At 44.5% G+C, this 19,513-nt stretch overlaps 1 protein-coding gene across 5 annotated transcripts in view; it reads left to right on the top strand.

The window, feature by feature from the left end:
- The window catches only part of LOC137378924 (dipeptidyl peptidase 9-like), a 147,811-nt gene that overhangs the window by 85,588 nt on the left and 42,710 nt on the right, over positions 1 to 19,513 (top strand). For all 5 annotated transcript variants that reach the window (XM_068049424.1, XM_068049423.1, XM_068049426.1 and 2 more), the window contains 2 exons: positions 9,791 to 9,870; positions 11,624 to 11,776. In XM_068049424.1, the coding sequence (XP_067905525.1) occupies positions 9,791 to 9,870; positions 11,624 to 11,776 (233 nt within the window). The remainder of the gene's footprint in view (positions 1 to 9,790; positions 9,871 to 11,623; positions 11,777 to 19,513) is intronic.

Below are 19,513 nucleotides of genomic sequence, written 5' to 3'. Positions count from 1 at the left end.
ATATGGTACAAAAGAAGGAGGATGTTGGTGGTAAGGGGTTACGTGTTTTGGTGCTTTTTGCATCAAGTGCTTGTAGGTTAAAGTGGCATAGCTAGGTGCAGGGCAAATCTGAGTTCTAATATACATATCCCAGTATGCATTTTTTTTTCTATTCTGCCACAAATGATCTCATGCCACCCTTGATCAAAGTGTCAAATTATAGGTGGCTTAGTGTTGACTTGGCCACTAGGAACTTGATTAAAAATGGTCAAAACAGTTGTACGTTAGATCCCGATAGTTGATTGAGAGCGTGGAGACTTTCATCTCATCTGGATTTGATTCAAACCTGTGCAAGTCCCAGGCGTGGAGGGAAAATGTTCAATTTGTTGCCTCATCATGTTTATCCATTAGCATAAATGAGCCTAAATTGGCTGTATTTTAATACTGCAGTCATAGTGCCAGAGGTGTCTGCAGTCAACAGTGAAATAAAATTGCTCCTTTGGGTACATTTAGAATGTTGATGCAGGGGGAACAAACCTCATTTGCGATGGTGATGTTTGTCATTTGACCTATGCATGTCACATCAGTTTATAACAAAATGCAACAGAATTCACTATCCGCAGTTTGACTGCAGCTGACTAAGGGAAAATACTGTGAATGGTAGGATTACTGTAGAGCCACCACAGTCCAGTTGGCCTGAATGGCCTATTTCTGTCCTGTAAATTCTATGTAACTGCTGTAATCCCTGGTGGAAAATTTACAAAATGGGTCACCTGGTGAGAACAAGATTGGGCTTACCTATGATGCCCAGTGCTGTTAATATCTTGCTCACAATTATAAAATCATACAGCAGAGAAGGAGGCCATCCAGTCAATGGTGCTTGTACCAGCTCTTTGAAAGAGCTTGTTGTTTAGGATTGCACTTAGCTAGAGATCTCCCAGAATCCGTGTAATTGTAATATTAACCTATGCCTTTATTTTTGATGTGTGATGGGATTTATAATCACATTTAGTTTAAAAGTTTAATCCATGAATTATATAGTGTAGCACTCTGTCAAAGGTCGAACAAACATACCAGCTCAAAGGTCTTGTTTTTGCCACATTTTGCAGTGCTTTCTCTTAGATATGTCTCAACAACATAGGTTTAAGTTGAGATGAAACAACAGAAACTGGAAATTGAGTAAGAGGGGGACGCCCGCAAGGTAGAGAACAGTGCTCAGAACTCTTTTAACCTTTTTTAAAAAAGAAATCCTGTTGCCAGGAAGTACAAATATGTGAATAGCAGAGACCTGCAAAACATTTGCAGTGAAAGTATATCTTTGTTGTAACAGTGCTTTTTTAAATACAGGACTTATGGTTATTCTTTCAGCAAAGACTTTATCAAATAATTGTTTCCCCCCCCCCCCCCCCACCCCATCTTGCCACACTTAACCAATTACCTCATCCCATGCCAACCCCCATACCACCCCTTCTTCTGATGGATCCCCATCCCCCTTTGCATTCATCGCATACCACCTCAACTGATCATCTCCTGGGGAGAGAGTTGGCACCTTGCCTGACTGTACCCCAGGGAGCTTACCTTTTGTTCCTTTTATCTCTGCCAACCACCCCCCGATCCTGCCATCACCAGCAACCATTGGCAGCTGAAGGGGACATCGCATATCTCAAAGCTTAATATAATGCAATAAATGGGACTGGACTTAAAAAATAGTAGTTAGCAACCAATTCCCTGAAACATTTTTAACAAATTTGTCATGCATCTTATCCACCTAATAAAAGAAAATTCCACTACTCCTTTGTGGTAGTTGAAAATGGGGCCGAAAATGAAACATGCCTCGTGTGTCTCCACTTACACCAAGCACCACTCACTACATAAACCCACCAACAGATGGACCCCTTAAACTGACCAATCAAAACAGTCTGGACAGACAAAAACTGCAGATTATTACCATTGATGTCTAATTTAGGCAAAAAGGTCATCCTATATCTGCAACAGTAACTGATATTTAAATAGTGCCTTTAACATAATAAAATAGCCCAAGCAGGTCTGCAGCAGTGTGAAGCAGATCCGGGTCAGCAGCTGTTTTTACGTAGTAAGTTTAATAAATAGAGGCATGCAGGAGTTGCCAGAGCACATCTCACTCACCGACCAGTATTCAGTTCTGAATATTGGTGAGAGTGAATACTGGTGGGGTGTGCATCCAGAGTCTAGGCCACGGGAACTCAGCTGTTCAGGGAGGCAGAAGGAAGATTGGGAAAGCAATAGCCATAGGGTATTCTATGGGGGAATAGACTGGCATTTCTGCAGCCACAGGCATGAATCCAGGATGATTCCGGCAACAGTACTGAAGACCTGTGCTCCAGGACTTGTCGTGCCCCTAGCCAAGCTGTTCCAGTGTAACTACAACGCTGGCATCTACCCTGCAATGTGGAAAATTGCCCAGGTATGTCCTTTACACAAAAAGCAGGACATGTCCAACCCGGCCAATTGCCGCCCCATCAGCCTACTCTCAATCATCAGTAAAGTGATGGAAGGTGTCATCAACAGTGCCATCAAGCTGCACTTGTTTAGCAATAACCAGCTCAGTGACGCTCAGTTTGGGTTCCGCCAGGGCCACTCAGCTCCTGACCTCATTACAGCCTTGGTTCAAACATGGACAAAAGAGCTGAACTCGAGGTGAGGTGAGAGTGACTGCCCTTGACATCAAGGCAGCATTTGACCGAGTATGGCATCAAGGAGCCCTAGCAAAACTGAGGTCAATGGGAATCGGGGGGAAAACCCTCCGCTGGCTGGAGTCATACCTAGCGCAAAGGAAGATGGTTGTGGTTGTTGGAGGTCAATCATCTCAGCTCCAGGACATCACTGCAGAAGTTCCTCAGGGTAGTGTCCTAGTCCCAACCATCTTCAGCTGCTTCCTCAATGACCTTCCTTCAATCATAAGGTCAGAAGTGGGGATGTGCAATCATCAGCGAACAATGTTCAGCACCATTCATGACTCCTCAGATACTGAAGCAGTCTGTGTAGAAATGCAGCAAGACCTGGACAATATCCAAGCTTAGGCTGAGTTAAGTTGCAAGTAACATTCACGACACACAAGTGCCAGGCAATGACCATCTCCAACAAGAGAGAATCTAACCATCTCCCCTTGACATTCAATGGCATTACCATTCCTGAATCCCACACTATCAACATCCTAGGGGCTGCCATTGACCAGAAACTTAACTGGAGTAGCCATATAAAATACTGTGACTACAAGAGCAGGTCAGAGGCTAAGAATCCTGCAGCGAGTAACTCACCTCCTGACTCTCCAAAGCCTGTCCACCATCTACAAGGCACAAGACAGGAGTGTGATGGAATACTCTCCACTTGCCTGGATGGGTGCAGCTCCAACAACACTCAGGAAACGCGACACTATCCAGGACAAAGCAGCCCGCTTGATTGACACCCTATCCACAAACATTCACTCCATCCACCACCAACACAAAATGGCAGCAGTGTGTACCATCTATAAGATACACTGCAGCAATGCACCAAGGCTCCTTAGACAGCACCTTACAAACCTGCAACCTCTACCAACTATAAGGACATGGGCAGCAAATGCATGGGAACACCACCACCTGCAAGTTCCCCTCCAAGTCTCGCACCATCCTGACTTGTAACTATATCACAGTTCCTTCACTGTGGCTGGGTCAAAATCCTGGAACTCTCTTCCTAACAGCATTGTGGGTGTACCTACCTCCCGTGAACTGCCGTTGTTCAAGAAGGCAGCTCACCATCACCTTCGAAGGCAATTAGGGATGGGCAATAAATGCTGGCCTGGCCAACAACGCCCACATCCCATGAATAAATAAAAAAAAGACGTGTTTCCTCCCTGTTGCCAGGGTCAAGGATATCACGGAGCAGCTGCAGAGCGCTCGGAGGGGGAGGAGCCAGCGGTCATGTACCATATTGGTACCAGTGACCTAATTAGAAAGTGGAATGAGGTCCTGGGCGGCGCAGTGGTTAGCACTGCAGCCTCACAGCTCCAGCGACCCGGTTTCGGTTCTGGGTACTGCCTGTGCGGAGTTTGCAAGTTCTCCCTGTGACTGCGTGGGTTTCCTCCCACAGCCAAAGACTTGTAGGTTGTTAGGTAAATTGGCCATTGTAAATTGCCCCTAGTGTAGGAAGGTGGTAGGAGAATTGAGGGAAGGCTGAGGTATGGTAGGGAATATGGGATTAATGTAGGATTAGTATAAATGGGTGGTTGATGGTCGGCACAGACTTGGTGGGCCGAAGGGCCTGTTTCAGTGCTGTATCTCTCGCGCTCTCTCGCTCTGTATGAGGAGCTAGGAAAGCAACTTGCAAGCAACACCTCAACGGTAGTGATCTCCAGATTGCCGCCAGTACCGTGCGCAATGAGTATAGAAATAAGGAGGATCAAGCAGATGAACGCGTGGCTTGATGGAGGGCTTCAGATTCCTGGGACGTTGGGATCGGTTCTGGGGCAGATGGGACCTGAACAGGCAAGACATTGCACCCGAACAGAGCTGGGACCAATGTCGATTTGCTAGGATTGGGAAGAGTTCCAACTAACTTGTAAGGGGTGTGGGAACTGGAAGGCAGTATTAAAAAGTAAAACACAGATGCACAGAATTGAGGGAGACAGATAACAACTAGAATAGGAAATAGGCATCAGGTGGGGTTAGTGTAATGCAATAAGGTCTAAATTAGGTTTACTGCGCATGTATATAAATGTGCGGAATGTGGTAAATAAGGTTGGTGAGCTGCAGGCGCAGAATGCCACGTGGAAATATGATGTGGAGATAACGGAGACTTAGCTCAAAAAAGGGCAGGACTGGGTACTAAATGTTTCTGGCTACACTGTGTTCAGGAAAGATAGGGAAGGAAGGAAATGAGAAGGGGTAGTTGTATTTATTAAGAGAACATTACAGTGCTAGAGAGAGAGGATATCCTAAAGGGGTCAAGGACAGAATCTGGTTAGTGCTAACAAACAATAAAGGTACCATTACATTGCTGTGTGTATTCCATAGGCCACCAACTAGTGGGAAGGGTATAGAGGAACAAATTTGCAAGGAAGTTAGAGGGGTGCAGGAATTATAGAGTAATTATAATGGGGAACTTTAATTATCCTAATATAGACTGGGATATTAGTGTATAAGGCAGAGGGGGCAAGAGTTTCTAGAGTGTTCTGGAGATTTTCCAAATCAGTATGTTTCCAGTCCAATGAGGAAAGCGGCATTGCTGGACCTGGTTCTGTGGAATAAGGTGGGATAAGTGGATCAAGTGACAGTAGGGGAACATTTAGGAGACAGAGACCATAGCTAACCTAAACCTTATGCTATGAAAAAGGACAAGGAGCAAGCCAGCGTAAAGATAATTAATTGGGGAGGACCAACTTCAATGGCTTGTGAATGGATCTGGCCCAAGTATATTAGAATCAAAGATTGAAAAGCAAAATTGTAACTGAACAATGGACTGCCTTTAAAAAGGAGATAGCTCAGGTACAGTTAAGGTACATTCCCACGAGGGAGAAAGGTAGGGCAGAGATCCAGAGCTCCCTGGATGATGAGAGATGGGGCGTAAGATGAAGCAGAAAAAAGGTGCATATGAAAATGAGATGGATGATAATTTAGAACCAGGCTGAATATGGGTTCAGAGAAGAAGTGAAAAACAAATGAGAAGTAAAGAAAGTATGGGAAGAGGCTCGCAGCTAACAAGGGAATCGAAAAGTCTTCTATCGGCACATAAATGGCAAAAGGAGGAGTGGGCCGACTAGGTTCCTAAATGGGGATTTACGCATGGGGGCAGAGGGCATGGCTGAGGTACTAAATGAGTACTTTGTATCTGTCTTTACCAAGGAAGATGATGTTTCCCAAGTCATAGTGAAAGAAAAGGTAGTTGAGACATTGGATGGGCTAAAAATTGACAGAGGAGGTATTAGATAGGCTGGCTCTACTTGAGTTGAGAAGTCACCAGGACCAGATGCTTGGGGAAGAAAGGGTGGAAATTGAGGAGGCACTGGCCATAATCTTCCAATCCTCCTTTGGTACAGGGGTGATGCCAGAGGATTGGAGAATTGCAAATGTTCCACCCTTGTTCAAGAAAGTGTGTAAGGGCAAGCCCAGCAACTACAGGCCTGTCAGTTTAACCTTGCTGGTGGAAAGCTTTTAGAAACAATAATTTGGTTCAAAATTAGCAGTCACTTGGACAAATGTGGATTAGTTAAGGAAAGTCAGCACAAATTTGTAGGGGCAAATTGTTTTTACCTAACTTACTTGAGTTTTTTTGATGAGGTAACAGAGTTGATTAAGGTCATGTGGTTGATCTGTACATGGACTTCCAAAAGGTATTTGATAAAGTGCCACATAACAGGCTTGTTTGTAAAGTTAGAGCCCGCGGAATAAAAGGGATAGTTGCAGCATGGATGCAAAATTGGCTGAGTGACAGGAAACAGTATTTGTGAACGGTTGTTTTTCAGACTGGAGAAAGCTATATTGTTCGATTTTCCCCAGGGGTCAGTGTTGGGACTGTTGATCTTTTCTTGATCTATATTAATGACTTAAACATTGGCGTTCAGGGCACAATTTCAAAATTTGCGGATGACAAAACTTGGAAATATTGTGAACTATGAGGAAGGTAGTGATAAATTTCAAGAGGACATAGACAGGCTGGTGGAATGGGCAGAGAAGTGGCAGATTGAAATTTAATGCATGAAAGTGTGAAGTGATTCATTTTCGAAGGAAGAACAAGGAGAGGCAATATAAATTAACGGATGCAATTCTAAAAGGAGCACAGGAACGGAGGGACCGGGGGCTATATGGGCACAAATCATTGACAGTTGCAGGGCAGGTTGAGAAAGCTGTTAATAAAGCATGTGTGATCGTGGGCTTTACTAATTGGGGCATGGAGTACAAAACAAGGTAGTTATGATTAAACCTGTACAAAACAATGCTTCGGCCTCAACTGGAGTATTGTCAGTCAGTCATTTATGGCACAGAAGTAGGCCACTCGATCCATCAAGTCCATGCCAGCTCTCCACAGAGCTATCCAGTCAGTCCCACTCCCCTGCTTGATCCCCATAACCCTGCAAGTTTATTTCCTTCAAGTGGCTGTCCAATTTCCTTTTGAAGTCATTGATTGTCTTCCCTGCACCACCTTTGTGGGCAGCGAGTTTCAAGTTGTTATCACCCGCTGATAAAAAAAAAGTTCTTCCTCATATTCCCTCTGCATCTCATGCCCAAAGCCCGTGTCCCCTAGTCCTTGTACTATTAATGTGAATAGTTTTTTCCTTGCCTAACTTATGCCTGTCATAATCTTGTACATAATTGTGTCCCGTTCTGGGCACCGCACTTTAGGAAAGATGTGAATGCATTAGAGAGGGTGCAGGAAAGAATCATGAGAATGCTTCCAGGGATGAGGAACTTCAGTTGCATGGATAGGTTGGAGAAGCTGGATCTGTTTTCCTTAGAGAAGAGAAGATTAAGAGGAGATTTGATGGAGGTGCTCAAAATGAAGAGAGGTCTAGGCAGAGTAGATAGGGAGAAACTGTTCCCATTGGCTTAAGAATCCAGAACCAGAGGACATTGATTTAAGGTGGTTGGCAAAAGAAGCAACAGTGACAGGAGGGAAAAACCTTTTTACGCAGTGAGTGACTAGGATCTGGAGTGCACTGCCTGAGAGTGTGGTGGAGTGGTGGAAGCAGATTCAATTGGGGCATTCAAAAGAGAACTAGATAATTATTTCGAGAGAAAATTTGCAGGGCTATGGGGAAAAGGCAGAGGAGTGGGCTAGATGAGTTCTTGCAGAGAGTCGGCACAGATGTGACGGGCTGATTCTGAGCTGTAATCATTCTACGATTGTATGATTGGTGCTTCACTGCAAAATTGACACCAAGCAACGTAAAGGATATTGGGCAGGTGACCAAAAGCTTGGTCAAAGAGGTAGATTTTTAAGAAACATCTTGAAGGAGGAAAGAGCTAGAGAGGCAGAGAGGGAATTCTAGTTTCAGGCCTAGACAGCTTAAGGCACAGCCACCAATGGTGGTGATTAAAATCAGGAATACTTGAGGCCAGAATTGAATGAACATAAATATCTTGGAGGATTATGGAGCTGAAGGAGATTAGAGATGGAGAGGGATGAGGCCATGGAGGGAAAGCAAGGATGAGAATTTTAAAATCCAGGTGTTGCTTTACTGGGAGTCCATGTAGGTCAGTGAATACAGGGACGTTGGGTGAACAGGCCTTAGTGCATGTAAGGACTCAGGCAACAGAGGTTTGGATGACATCAAGTTTACGGAAAGTAGAATGTGGGAGGATGGCCAGGAGTACATTTGGGTAGTCAAGTCTGGAGGTACTAGACATGGATGAGGGTTTTGACAGCAGATGAGGTGCGGCCTGATCAGAGTTGGGCCGTGTTGTGATGAAAATAAGTGGTCTTAGTGATTATTCAGATAATTAATTGAAAGCTCGGTGTCAAATATAATAGAGGTTGTGTACAGTTGGATTCAGCCTCTGATGGTTGCTAGGAAGGGGAATGGAATCAGTCGCTAGGGAATGAATTTTGTAGTGGACATTAAAGACACTGGCTTCGGTCTTCCAGTATTGGAGGAAATTTCTACTCCATTTCTGGATGTCCGACAAGCAGTCAGATAACTTAGCGACATTGGAGTAGTCGGGAGAGGTGGTGAGAGATTTGGGTGTCGTCAGCGTGCACGAGGAAACTAATGCTGTGCTTTCGCATGATGTCACTGAGGGAGGGAGCATTCAGTGAGAAATAAGAGGGGCAAAGGATAGAACCTTGGAGGTCATCGGGGTAACAGTGCAGGAGCAGGAAGAGAAGCCACATCGCCAGTGATACTCTGGCTACGTTTAGATAGATAAGAATAGAATCAGGCAAGTGCAGTCCCATGCAGATGGGAAACAGTGGAGGGGCGTTGAAAGAGGATGGTGTGGTCAACTGTGACAAAGGTTGCGGACAAGACGATGAAGGGTAATCTTTTGTCACAGTCACATAGGATGTCATTTGTGACTTTGAGAGCCATTTCAGTACTGTGGCAAGGGTGGAAACCAGATTGGAGGGATTCAAAAATTGAGCTCCAGGAAAGATGGGCAAGGATTTGGGAGGTGACAACATGATCAAACACTTGGAGAGGAAAGGGAGGTTGGAGATCTGGCAGTAGTTTGCAGGAATGGTGGAGACGAGGCTTGTCTTTTGAGGAGAGGACTGATGACAGCAGATTTAAAGGAGAGAGGGATAGTACTTGAGAGAACTGTTGACTATACAGGAAGGGAAGTTGGGTGGTCAGTTTAGAGTGGGAATAGGGTCAAAGGAGCAGAAGGTGGCTCTCATGGACGAGATGAGTTCAGAGATGGCATGAGGGAAGATAGAGAAATTGGATAAAGATGTGAGTTCAGGGCGAGGATAGGATGGGACTTGAGTGCATTTGGCCCAGTGGGCTTGTGGAATGAAGGGAAGCAGTTGATCGGATGGTCTCAACCTTAGCAACAAAGAACTCGTCACACTTAATAGAGGTGAGGGTGGAGAAGAGGTTTGAAGACGGTTTGCATGTTCTGACTGAACATCCTGTAGTTATGGCTGCTGCAGGTTTATAGCAACAGGTCGTTATTATTGCAAAGGACTCTAGGATTTTGGGTGTATTTAGATGTATTTGGGTATTATCTTTGGGAGGAAAAAATTGCAGATTTATGATCATAACAGCAACATCTCAACTGAATTTTCCTGTTTTTCTCTATCAGTTACTTGTGTTGTGTAACTTTGCTTTTATTGGACTAATTATTGGCTCTTTTTTCAGATGATTTTAAATGTCCAATCAAAGAGGAGGTTGCACTAACTAGTGGCGAGTGGGAGGTGCTGGCAAGACATGGCTCGAGGGTAAGCATACAGAGTATGGGTTGTAAAGATTGGTGGCTTTGCTCATCAGCTGAATGGGAGTGAAAGCAAGGCAATGAATTAATCAAGATTGTAAATCAAGTAAATGACATTCATTATTAAATTATGGTCTGAAATATTCTTCTCGTGCCATGAAAGTGTTGGCAGCTTGCTTGGATAGTGTTCCAGGAGCACAGGTTGCCTACTGATAACTACTTCAAGTGCATGTTATTCAGTTAAGAACTTCGACGATGAGCGTTAGCTATTTAGCCAGAAGATCTTAATTGTCAGTAACCAATCTCGCATCCGCAACCCATGCCCGACCTCCACCAGTTCCCCAAGCTTGCACGCACACATCCTCTTGAGATTGCGTAAATGTGAGGTAATGCATTTTTGAAGGGAAAACCAGGAATTGGCGTATCATTGTAGTGAAAAGACAACCACTAAAGGTTATAGTTGAACAGAGAGCCAGGGATTCAGATGGATAATTTCCTGAAACTGCAAATTACAAATAGATGTTGCCATAAAAAAGCAGCAACAACATTTTTGGGGTTTATAAGAGTAAAGAATTGGTTATTAAGTTTGTACAAAATGTTGGTTAGACTGCAATTTTGGGCACCCCATCATAGTAAGGACATTAAGCACAATTGAAATTCACCACCATGTTACCACTGAGGAGAAATGTGATGCATCCAACTGCAGTGACCTTATTGCCGCCCCAACTGAGGTCAGCTAATTCTGCTCGCCATACTGCAAATTGTATAGAGCCTGATCAGGTCATCAAACTGTCTACTAGTGCTTCACATAATGGCTCACTTTTCAGGCTGCAGTGTCCTTGGATGTTGGTAAATCAAATTGAGACTTTCAGGGCTCGATGACTGTCAGAAGCTTTTTAAAAACCTTTTTAACACCAGAATGTTTAGTGTCTTCGCATAGGTTGATCACAAATAATTTCCCATTGCTTGAGCAGTTTCTATGACCGGCCAAAATTAGATGTTTAACTAACTAGGCCTGCATGCGTACAAATATCCATCATAATTGCAAATGCACAATTATTTGTTCATGTTTTCAACCAGAGTTTTACTTTCGAGAGCATTGAATGAGCAAGTAGTGAACCCCAACAGGCACTGGTCACCCCCTCAAGGCCATGATTGATGTGTTGGTGGGGCTGTTTAGCCACAGGACCGTAATCTCTCCCCTCCCCACCCCTGTCACCGGAACAATCTTGAACCCCATTAATCATCACTTCCCACAGGTGTTGATGGATGGTGACCCAGAACTAAAGCTCTCAACATTATTCCTGTGTGCCCAGATAATGGGTGATGGCAAGCAGTTGACTTGGATGACAGCACAGCCGAGCTTCACCCAACAACCTCCTCAGTTAACAATACCCGGACGTCAGTTTCAGTAGTAGTGGGCATGGGAAGTTCTACAGTGTTTTCTTGAATTGTGCAGAAAACTAATAGTTGTGGACTTTGTCTTTCCAAGCTCTGGCTGTGCCTGGAGAAAGCATCTTGCACTGTACAATACTAGGGAAGATTACAGGTAGTTATAAATCTATTGCTAGTGATGGACACACTGATCTTTTGAGTTAAGAATGTCACATAATAACACATCATTAAAGAATGCTAAGTGTGATTTGTTTTTTTCCTGTTAAGCCTAAATAATTATGAACATTATTGGTTTCAAGTGGTGTTTTGTTCTGTGCTGGGTTGTTTTGGGACTTAGGACCATTTGTGCTTGTTACGTTTTTCAGATCTGGGTGAATGAAGCAACAAAGTTGGTCTATTTCCAAGCCACTAAAGACACTCCATTAGAACATCACCTCTATGTGGTGAACTATGAATTTCCAGGGGAAATAGTTCAGCTAACAAAAGCTGGCTTCTCACATAGCTGCTCAGTGAGCCAGGTGAGTATTTTCACTCCAGGAATTCAGGAAAGTTGTGAAGAAAATTAAAACTAATTAAGAGCTTATTCAATGAATAGCAAGAGAAGGTGACCAGTTATGAGCTAACTCAATTCAATCCTGCTTTCCTTTTCTCTGACTTTACAGGCTTTTAAATCCAAACAGCCTGATCACTTCCTGAACTATCTACTCTTTTCAGCTTTGCCTGTGCTATGAATCTTCATCTAGGTTTCTCAATTCAAGAAAAGTAATTGGTCGAGTCTTCATAAATCTATTCTTTATTTAACTTTCATATGTTAATTTTTTTATTCGCTACTTCCTGGTCAATGGAATAATTAGGTTCACTCGCATAGTTTCAAAGAGTGGTGGGGCCCAGGCTCAATTTCTCTGAATATGCAGTGTTCCTTAGGTCAGTTGTACTGCTTCAAGGTGGCATGACCATTCCCTCAAAGAAGCTCAGGTTGGCAGGATTCACTGGCTCGGGATCAGATTTTACGCATTTCTGCCTCTTTTTGTTTTAAAAGAAATGAATTCCAGATGTTAAATCAGTATAAAAGAGAAGCAACTTCCTCTTAAATTTGAGAACTCTTTTCCCCCCCCACCCCGGCCCACTCCCCAAAAACACCTCACTCACTTTCAATCCCACCATCTGAAATTTCCCAGTGTTTTCTTAGCGAAATGGGGCCTGAAGCTGCATAGGAATAGGAGAAGGCCGTTCAGTCCCTTGTGCCCATTACGCCATTCATCCTGCCAGCTCCATGAGGGATCCTGGGAAGCCCTTGGAGCAGGCTTTCAGTAACCCCTTCAAGAACACCCTGACACAGACCCACACAACCTGCATCCGGGCTCACCAGCTGGACGTGCTGGCTATGTGTATGTATGAGTTCCCGTCCGTGTAGCGTAGCCTGCTCTCCAATCGTCTTGGCCATCCCTGTCATTGGACTAAGACCTTGTTTCGCTTGGACCGTGTGGTAGTTAGTGTGCAACGGCCACCCCACATTAAAAGAACCCATGCACAGGCACCTTCCACCCCCTCAAAATGAACTTTGGGACCTGGAATTTCAGGATTGGACTAGTCAGTCACCTAAGGACCCACAAACCTGGAGTGGAAGAAAGTCATCCTCGTTCCTAAGGGACTGCTTAAGAAGAAGAGGTTATGGCTCATCTGTATTTTAACACTATCTATTCGCCTTGGATCTGTACCCCTTGATACTTCTACTTCACAAAAATCTATCAATCTGTTTTAAAAATTTGACCCCAGTCTGAATAGATTTATGGGGGAAGAATTCCAGATTTGCATTTCATTGTTTTCGTGGTGTCGGTCTTAATGGGGCATGCTGATCGCTAGGGCTCAGCGGTGATATTCACTTCTTGAATATTTTACTTGCAGCCTTGGTAGTTTTTAACAGCAGATTCCTTCTTATTAACTGCCAGATACACACCCTTTGTGTGAAGAAGTGCTTTCTGACATCACCCCTGAACGGACTGTCCGCCGCCCCGCCCCCCCACAACAGAGGAAATCATTTCACTCTGTAATCTGCCTTCCCAAATCCTTTAATCATCTTAAACATCGCCGTTAAATCACCCTTAATCTTCGAGTCTATACAACATGTCCTCATAATTGAGCTCTTTCAGCCCCGATAACATTCTAATAAATTTGCCCTGCGCGGCCCATCCAAGGCAGTTATCAAAGTTACAAATAACATCCTTTGTGATTGTGACAAAGGTAAACTTTCCCTCCTTGTCCTTTCGGCCTGTCTGCAGCCTTTGAGATGTTTGACCCCACCATCCTCCTCCAACATCCCCACTGTCGTCAAGCTGGGTAGGACTGATCTCACCTGCTTCCATTCTTCTCTAATCCTAGCCAGAGAATCATTTGCAATGGCTTCTCTTCTTGCTCCTGCACTGTTGCACTCTGGTGTGCCCCAAAGATCTATCCTTGGCCCCCTCCCATTTCTCATCTACATGCTGCCCCCTCGGCAACATTGTCTGAAAGCACAGGATTAATTTTCACGTGTGCTGACGACACACCACTTCGCTTGACAACTCCATTGTTGCTAAATTATCCAGCTGCTTATCTGACATCCAGTACTAGATGAGCAGAAATTTCCTTCAATTAAATGTTGGGAGGACTGTAGGCATTGTTTTCAGACCCCGCTGCAAACTCTGTTCCTTAGCTCCTGACTCCATTGCGCTCCCTGGCAACAGTCTGAGATTAAGCCAGCCTGTGAACAACCTTGGTATCACATTTGAGTTAGAGATGAGATTCTGACCTCTCATTCGTGCTATCGCTAAGACCACCAATTTCCACTTCTGTAACATCGCCCGACTTCACCCATCTCAACTCATCTGCAGCTGAAACGCACATGCCTTTGTAACCTCTAGACTTGACTATTCCAATGCATTCTTGGCTGGTCTCTTCGTAAACTTGTCATTCAAAACTTTGTTGTTCCTGTCTGAACTCTCACCAAGTCCTGTTCCCCTATTACCCCTGTGCTCGCTGACCTGCTTTGGCTCCCAGTCAAGCAGTTACTTCATCTTTAAAATTCTCATCCTTGTTTTCAAATCCCTCCATGGCTTCACCCCTCCCTATCTCTGTAATCTCCTCCAGCCCCACAACCCTCCAGATAACTGCGCTTCTCTAATTCAGGCCTCCTTATGCATCCCTGATTTTAATTGCTCCTCCATTGGAGGCTGCGATTTCAGTTGCTGAGGCCCCAAGCTCTGGAATACCTTCCCTACACCTTTCCACCTCGCTTTCTTCCTTTAAGACACTCCTTAAAATCTACCTCTTTGACCAAGCTTTTGTGTCTGTCATATTTTGTTTTATAATGCTCCTTGGGACATTTTATTATGTTGAAGGTGCTGCATAAATATAGTTGTTGATGCGTCCTTCCTGAGGTGTGGTGCCCAGAACTGTATGCATTACTCCTGTTCGGACTGAAGTGGGAGGAGTGCACTGTTTTTCGTCGTTCCACTTCTCCACAGGTCACAACGTATATTTAAATGTTTACATAGTTACTAATACGGTCAATCATAAACTCTGTTTGTATCCCAGAATAAAATACACCAACCAGGTTTCTTTAATAAACAACAAAAGTATCAGTTTATTATAAAATAAGATATAACCAGTAATGAAGCAAAGCATTTACGTACTGAAATAGGAAAGTTCCCTTTTACCTTAGCCCCTCTCACGTGCGCACACATACCGGTTAACCAGAAAAAAGATTTTCTTTTTTTAGTTTTGTTACAAAAAAAAAAGGCAAAAACAATAATTTGGCCAAATACTTGCTAATTCTTGAAGGAAAAAAGGAAGATACAGAAAGATGATACGGAAAGATGTCAGTTGTTCGTTTTTGGTTTGGCATCCCAAATATGCGTAGACAGCTGTCACTGGGATCTTGCTAGAACAGTTCTTTCAGGCGACATTGAAGATCAGTTTGGCAGGTTTTCCAGGTGAAATGCGGCATCGAGTTTCTGGCAGACTTTTCAGGAGAAATGCAGCATCAGTTTCTCTGTCTTGCACTTGATTTTCAGGAAGTTCTCAGAAAAGGCTGCTGATGATGACTGCTCTCTTGGCTGGTTTTCTCCAAAGGCCTTCAAAACAGTTCACACTCCAACACACTGTCCAAAGCAAAACCAGAAACAGTATCTCAAGAGTCAAGCCTCCTGACCCCTATAAATCTTGACCTGTCATTTCTCTGTAAACATCTCCCCCAAGTCAAAAAGCCCCTGCTGGGTATTTATCTGAAGACAGGTGACTTTCAGTAAGGATTATTGACAAACCAAGTCCCTTCAGTGTAGAGGCCTGCTTTGGGTCAGGAAAAAGAACCCGACCGAACCACAGCAGACCCGAGCCCGACCTGGCCTGAGTCCCTCTGATTTTGCCCTGACCCGAACCTGCCACTACTCGACCCGACCCGAGCCATACCCGACCATCACTTTACTTGCCTTCCCACTGGGAAGCTCCACCGAGCTGCAGCACATGCGCGATGACATCATAGTGACGTCTTCGCGCACTGCGCAGACTCAGTTTCGTCCTGGACTCCCAGCTCAGGTAAGTTTTTTTTTTTAATTAAAAATTTTTTTTTATTTCTACTTAACGGCAGAGCACTTACCGTGTGTAGCCGGCCCCGGAATATGGGCCTGGCTTAACCCAACACGTGTCTTTGGGTCCCATCGGGTTCTGGTCAGGTAGCAGGCCTCTACTTCAGTGTCCTTTTAATGACCCCAGCGAAAAAAATCCATGGAATCCTTTTCAATTTTTCCAAAGAAAACAATGCCCATAATTCTAAAATACATGAGTCCTCCAAATACTTCACAAAAATATATCTTTTTCTTTCTTTTTCTTTTGGGCCTCCTTATCTCGAGAGACAATGGATACGTGCCTGGAGGTGGTCAGTGGTTTGTGGAGCAGTGCCTGGAGTGGCTATAAAGGCCAATTCTAGAGTGACAGGCTTTTCCACAGGTGCTGCAGAGAAATTTGTTTGTCGGGGCTGTTGCACAGTTGGCTCTCCCCTTGCGCCTCTGTCTTTTTTCCTGCCAACTACTAAGTCTCTTTGACTCACCACATTTTAGCCCCGTCTTTATGGCTGCCTGCCAGCTCTGGCGAACGCTGGCAACTGACTCCCACGACTTGTGATCAATGTCACAGGATTTCATGTCGCGTTTGCAGACGTCTTTATAGCGGAGACATGGACGGCCGGTGGGTCTGATACCAGTGGCGAGCTCGCTGTACAATGTGTCTTTGGGGATCCTGCCATCTTCCATGCGGCTCACATGGCCAAGCCATCTCAAGCGCCGCTGACTCAGTAGTGTGTACAAGCTGGGGATGTTGGCCGCCTCGAGGACTTCTGTGTTGGAGATACGGTCCTGCAACCTGATGCCAAGTATTCTCCGGAGGCAGCGAAGATGGAATGAATTGAGACGTCGCTCTTGGCTGACATATGTTGTCCAGGCCTCGCTGCCATAGAGCAAGGTACTGAGGACACAGGCCTGATACACTCGGACTTTTGTGTTCCGTGTCAGTGTGCCATTTTCCCACACTCTTTTGGCCAGTCTGGACATAGCAGTGGAAGCCTTTCCCATGCGCTTGTTGATTTCTGCATCTAGAGACAGGTTACTGGTGATAGTTGAGCCGAGGTAAGTGAACTCTTGAACCACTTCCAGAGCGTAGTCGCCAATATTGATGGATGGAGCATTTCTGACGTCCTGCCCCATGATGTTTGTTTTCTTGAGGCTGATGGTTAGGCCAAATTCATTGCAGGCAGCCGCAAACCTGTCGATGAGACTCTGCAGGCACTCTTCAGTGTGAGATGTTAAAGCAGCATCGTCAGCAAAGAGGAGTTCCCTGATGAGGACTTTCCGTACTTTGGTCTTTGCTCTTAGACGGGCAAGGTTGAACAACCTGCCCCCTGATCTTGTGTGGAGGAAAATTCCTTCTTCAGAGGACTTGAACGCATGTGAAAGCAGCAGGGAGAAGAAAATCCCAAAATGTGTGGGTGCGAGAACACAGCCCTGTTTCACGCCACTCAGGATAGGAAAGGGCTCTGAGGAGGAGCCGCCATGTTGAATTGTGCCTTTCATATTGTCATGGAATGAGGTGATGATACTTAGTAGCTTTGGTGGGCATCCGATCTTTTCTAGTAGTCTGAAGAGACCACGTCTGCTGACAAGGTCAAAGGCTTTGGTGAGATCAATGAAAGCAATGTAGAGGGGCATCTGTTGTTCACGGCATTTCTCCTGTATCTGACGAAGGGAGAACAGCATGTCAACGGTCGATCTCTCTGCACGAAAGCCACACTGTGCCTCAGGGTAGACGCGCTCGGCCAGCTTCTGGAGCCTGTTCAGAGCGACTCGAGCAAAGACTTTCCCCACTATGCTGAGCAGGGAGATTTCATGGTAGTTGTTGTGGTCACCTTTGTTTTTATAGAGGGTGATATTGGCGTCGCGCATGTCCTGGGGTACTGCTCCCTCGTCCCAGCACAGGCATAGCAGTTCATGTAGTGCTGAGAGTATAGCAGGCTTGGCACTCTTGATTATTTCAGGGGTAATGCTGTCCTTCCCAGGGGCTTTTCCCCTGGGAATATGTAGAAGCATAGATATAACACCTCCATCCTTGGAGGAATGAAACGCCATTTTCAAATGCATTTCATTACAAAGAGTGGGAACAAAAAGAAGGTAAAAAATATTTTAAAGTATATTTTCACATTGATACTCAGTCACTCTTTGTCTGTAGCTAATACAGTTCTGCTTTGTACCATCTTTGCACTCAGATAATTCAAAGCAAAGTTAAATCTAGACAAAGCATCCGCAATCACATTGTCTTTTCCCGCAATGTGGATAAGCTTTAAGTGATGAGGTTGAAATAGTAAACTCCAGCAGAATAGTCTGGCATTCTGGCTTTTGAATTTTTCCACAAAGGCGAGGGGGCTTTGATCAATATATACCAGTGTGTCTCGGTAGTTATGGCGGACAAAGACCTCAAAATGCTTAAGAGCTAGTAACAGGCCTAGGGTTTCATTCTCCGCTGTTGAATATCTTTTTTGGTATCGATTTAGCTTTTTGGGAAAGTGTCCAGCTGGCCTTTCAATGCCTGATTCATGGTCTTCTAACGGGACTGCGCTGACCCCCCAGGTCACTAGCATCAATTGTTACTTTGAAGGCTTAGTGAAATTTGGTGCAGCCACCACTGGTTCATTAATAAAAATGGCTATCAGCCTCTCAAAAGATGCTTGGCACTTTCCTGATCATACTACCTTGGTTTTCTTTTTTTTTGTAGCAAATCTGTCTGTGGAAAAGCTTTAGTACTAAAATTTGGTACAAACTTGTAGAAACCACACATCCCCAAGCACCTCATGATTTCTTGCTTAGTCCTACAGGTGGGTACACCATCAATACTTGTACTTTTGCTGTTTTTGGCAGCACTTAATATATGCCCAAGGTAGGTTACTCTGGATTTTGCAAATTCACTTTGGACAAGGTTTATCACTAAATCAGCCGATTGTAATTTTCTAAACTGAGCTTCTAGTTGTTCCAAGTGGTTCACTGTATGCCAGCACATTGTCAAGGTAAACCACAGAGTTAGGAGTACTGGCTACCACTTGGTTCATTAGTCTCTGAAAAGTGACTGGGGCATTTTTTTCTTTAGCCTGAATGGCATCACTTGTCATTGGAAAAGACTGTCTGGTGTGACAAAAGCTGCTATTTCATTAGCTTGGGGTGTTAAAGGAACCTGCCAGTATCCTCTTAACAAACATATTTTGGTAACAAACATGGCAGTGCCCTCTTTGTCAATACAGTCTTCCAAGCGAGGAATTAGATAGGAGTCTGCCTTTGTTACTGCATTAACCTTTCTCTTGTCCAGGCAGAATCTAGTTGAACCAACAGATTTAGGCGCTAACATGACTGGGGAACTCCAGCTGCTTTGACTGGGTTCAATTAAGTGGCTTTCCAGCATTTATTGGATTTCTGCTTTTACCTGGGCCTGTTTCTCTGGGCTTAAGCAATACGGATGCTGTTTTAGATTAGAGATACAGCACTGAAACAGGCCCTTCGGCCCACCGAGCCTGTGCCGAACATCAACCACCCATTTATACTAATCCTACACTAATCCCATATTGCTACCAAACATCCCCAACTGTCCCTATATTTCCCTACCACCTACCTACACTAGTGACAATTTATAATGGCCAATTTACCTACCAACCTGCAAGTCTTTTGGCTTGTGGGAGGAAACCG

This window comes from Heterodontus francisci, chromosome 17, assembly GCF_036365525.1.
Source record: "Heterodontus francisci isolate sHetFra1 chromosome 17, sHetFra1.hap1, whole genome shotgun sequence".
Taxonomy (NCBI): Eukaryota; Metazoa; Chordata; class Chondrichthyes; order Heterodontiformes; family Heterodontidae; genus Heterodontus; species Heterodontus francisci.
The sequence above is the reverse complement of the archived record's forward strand: the minus strand, read 5'-3'. Positions and strand labels throughout refer to the sequence as shown.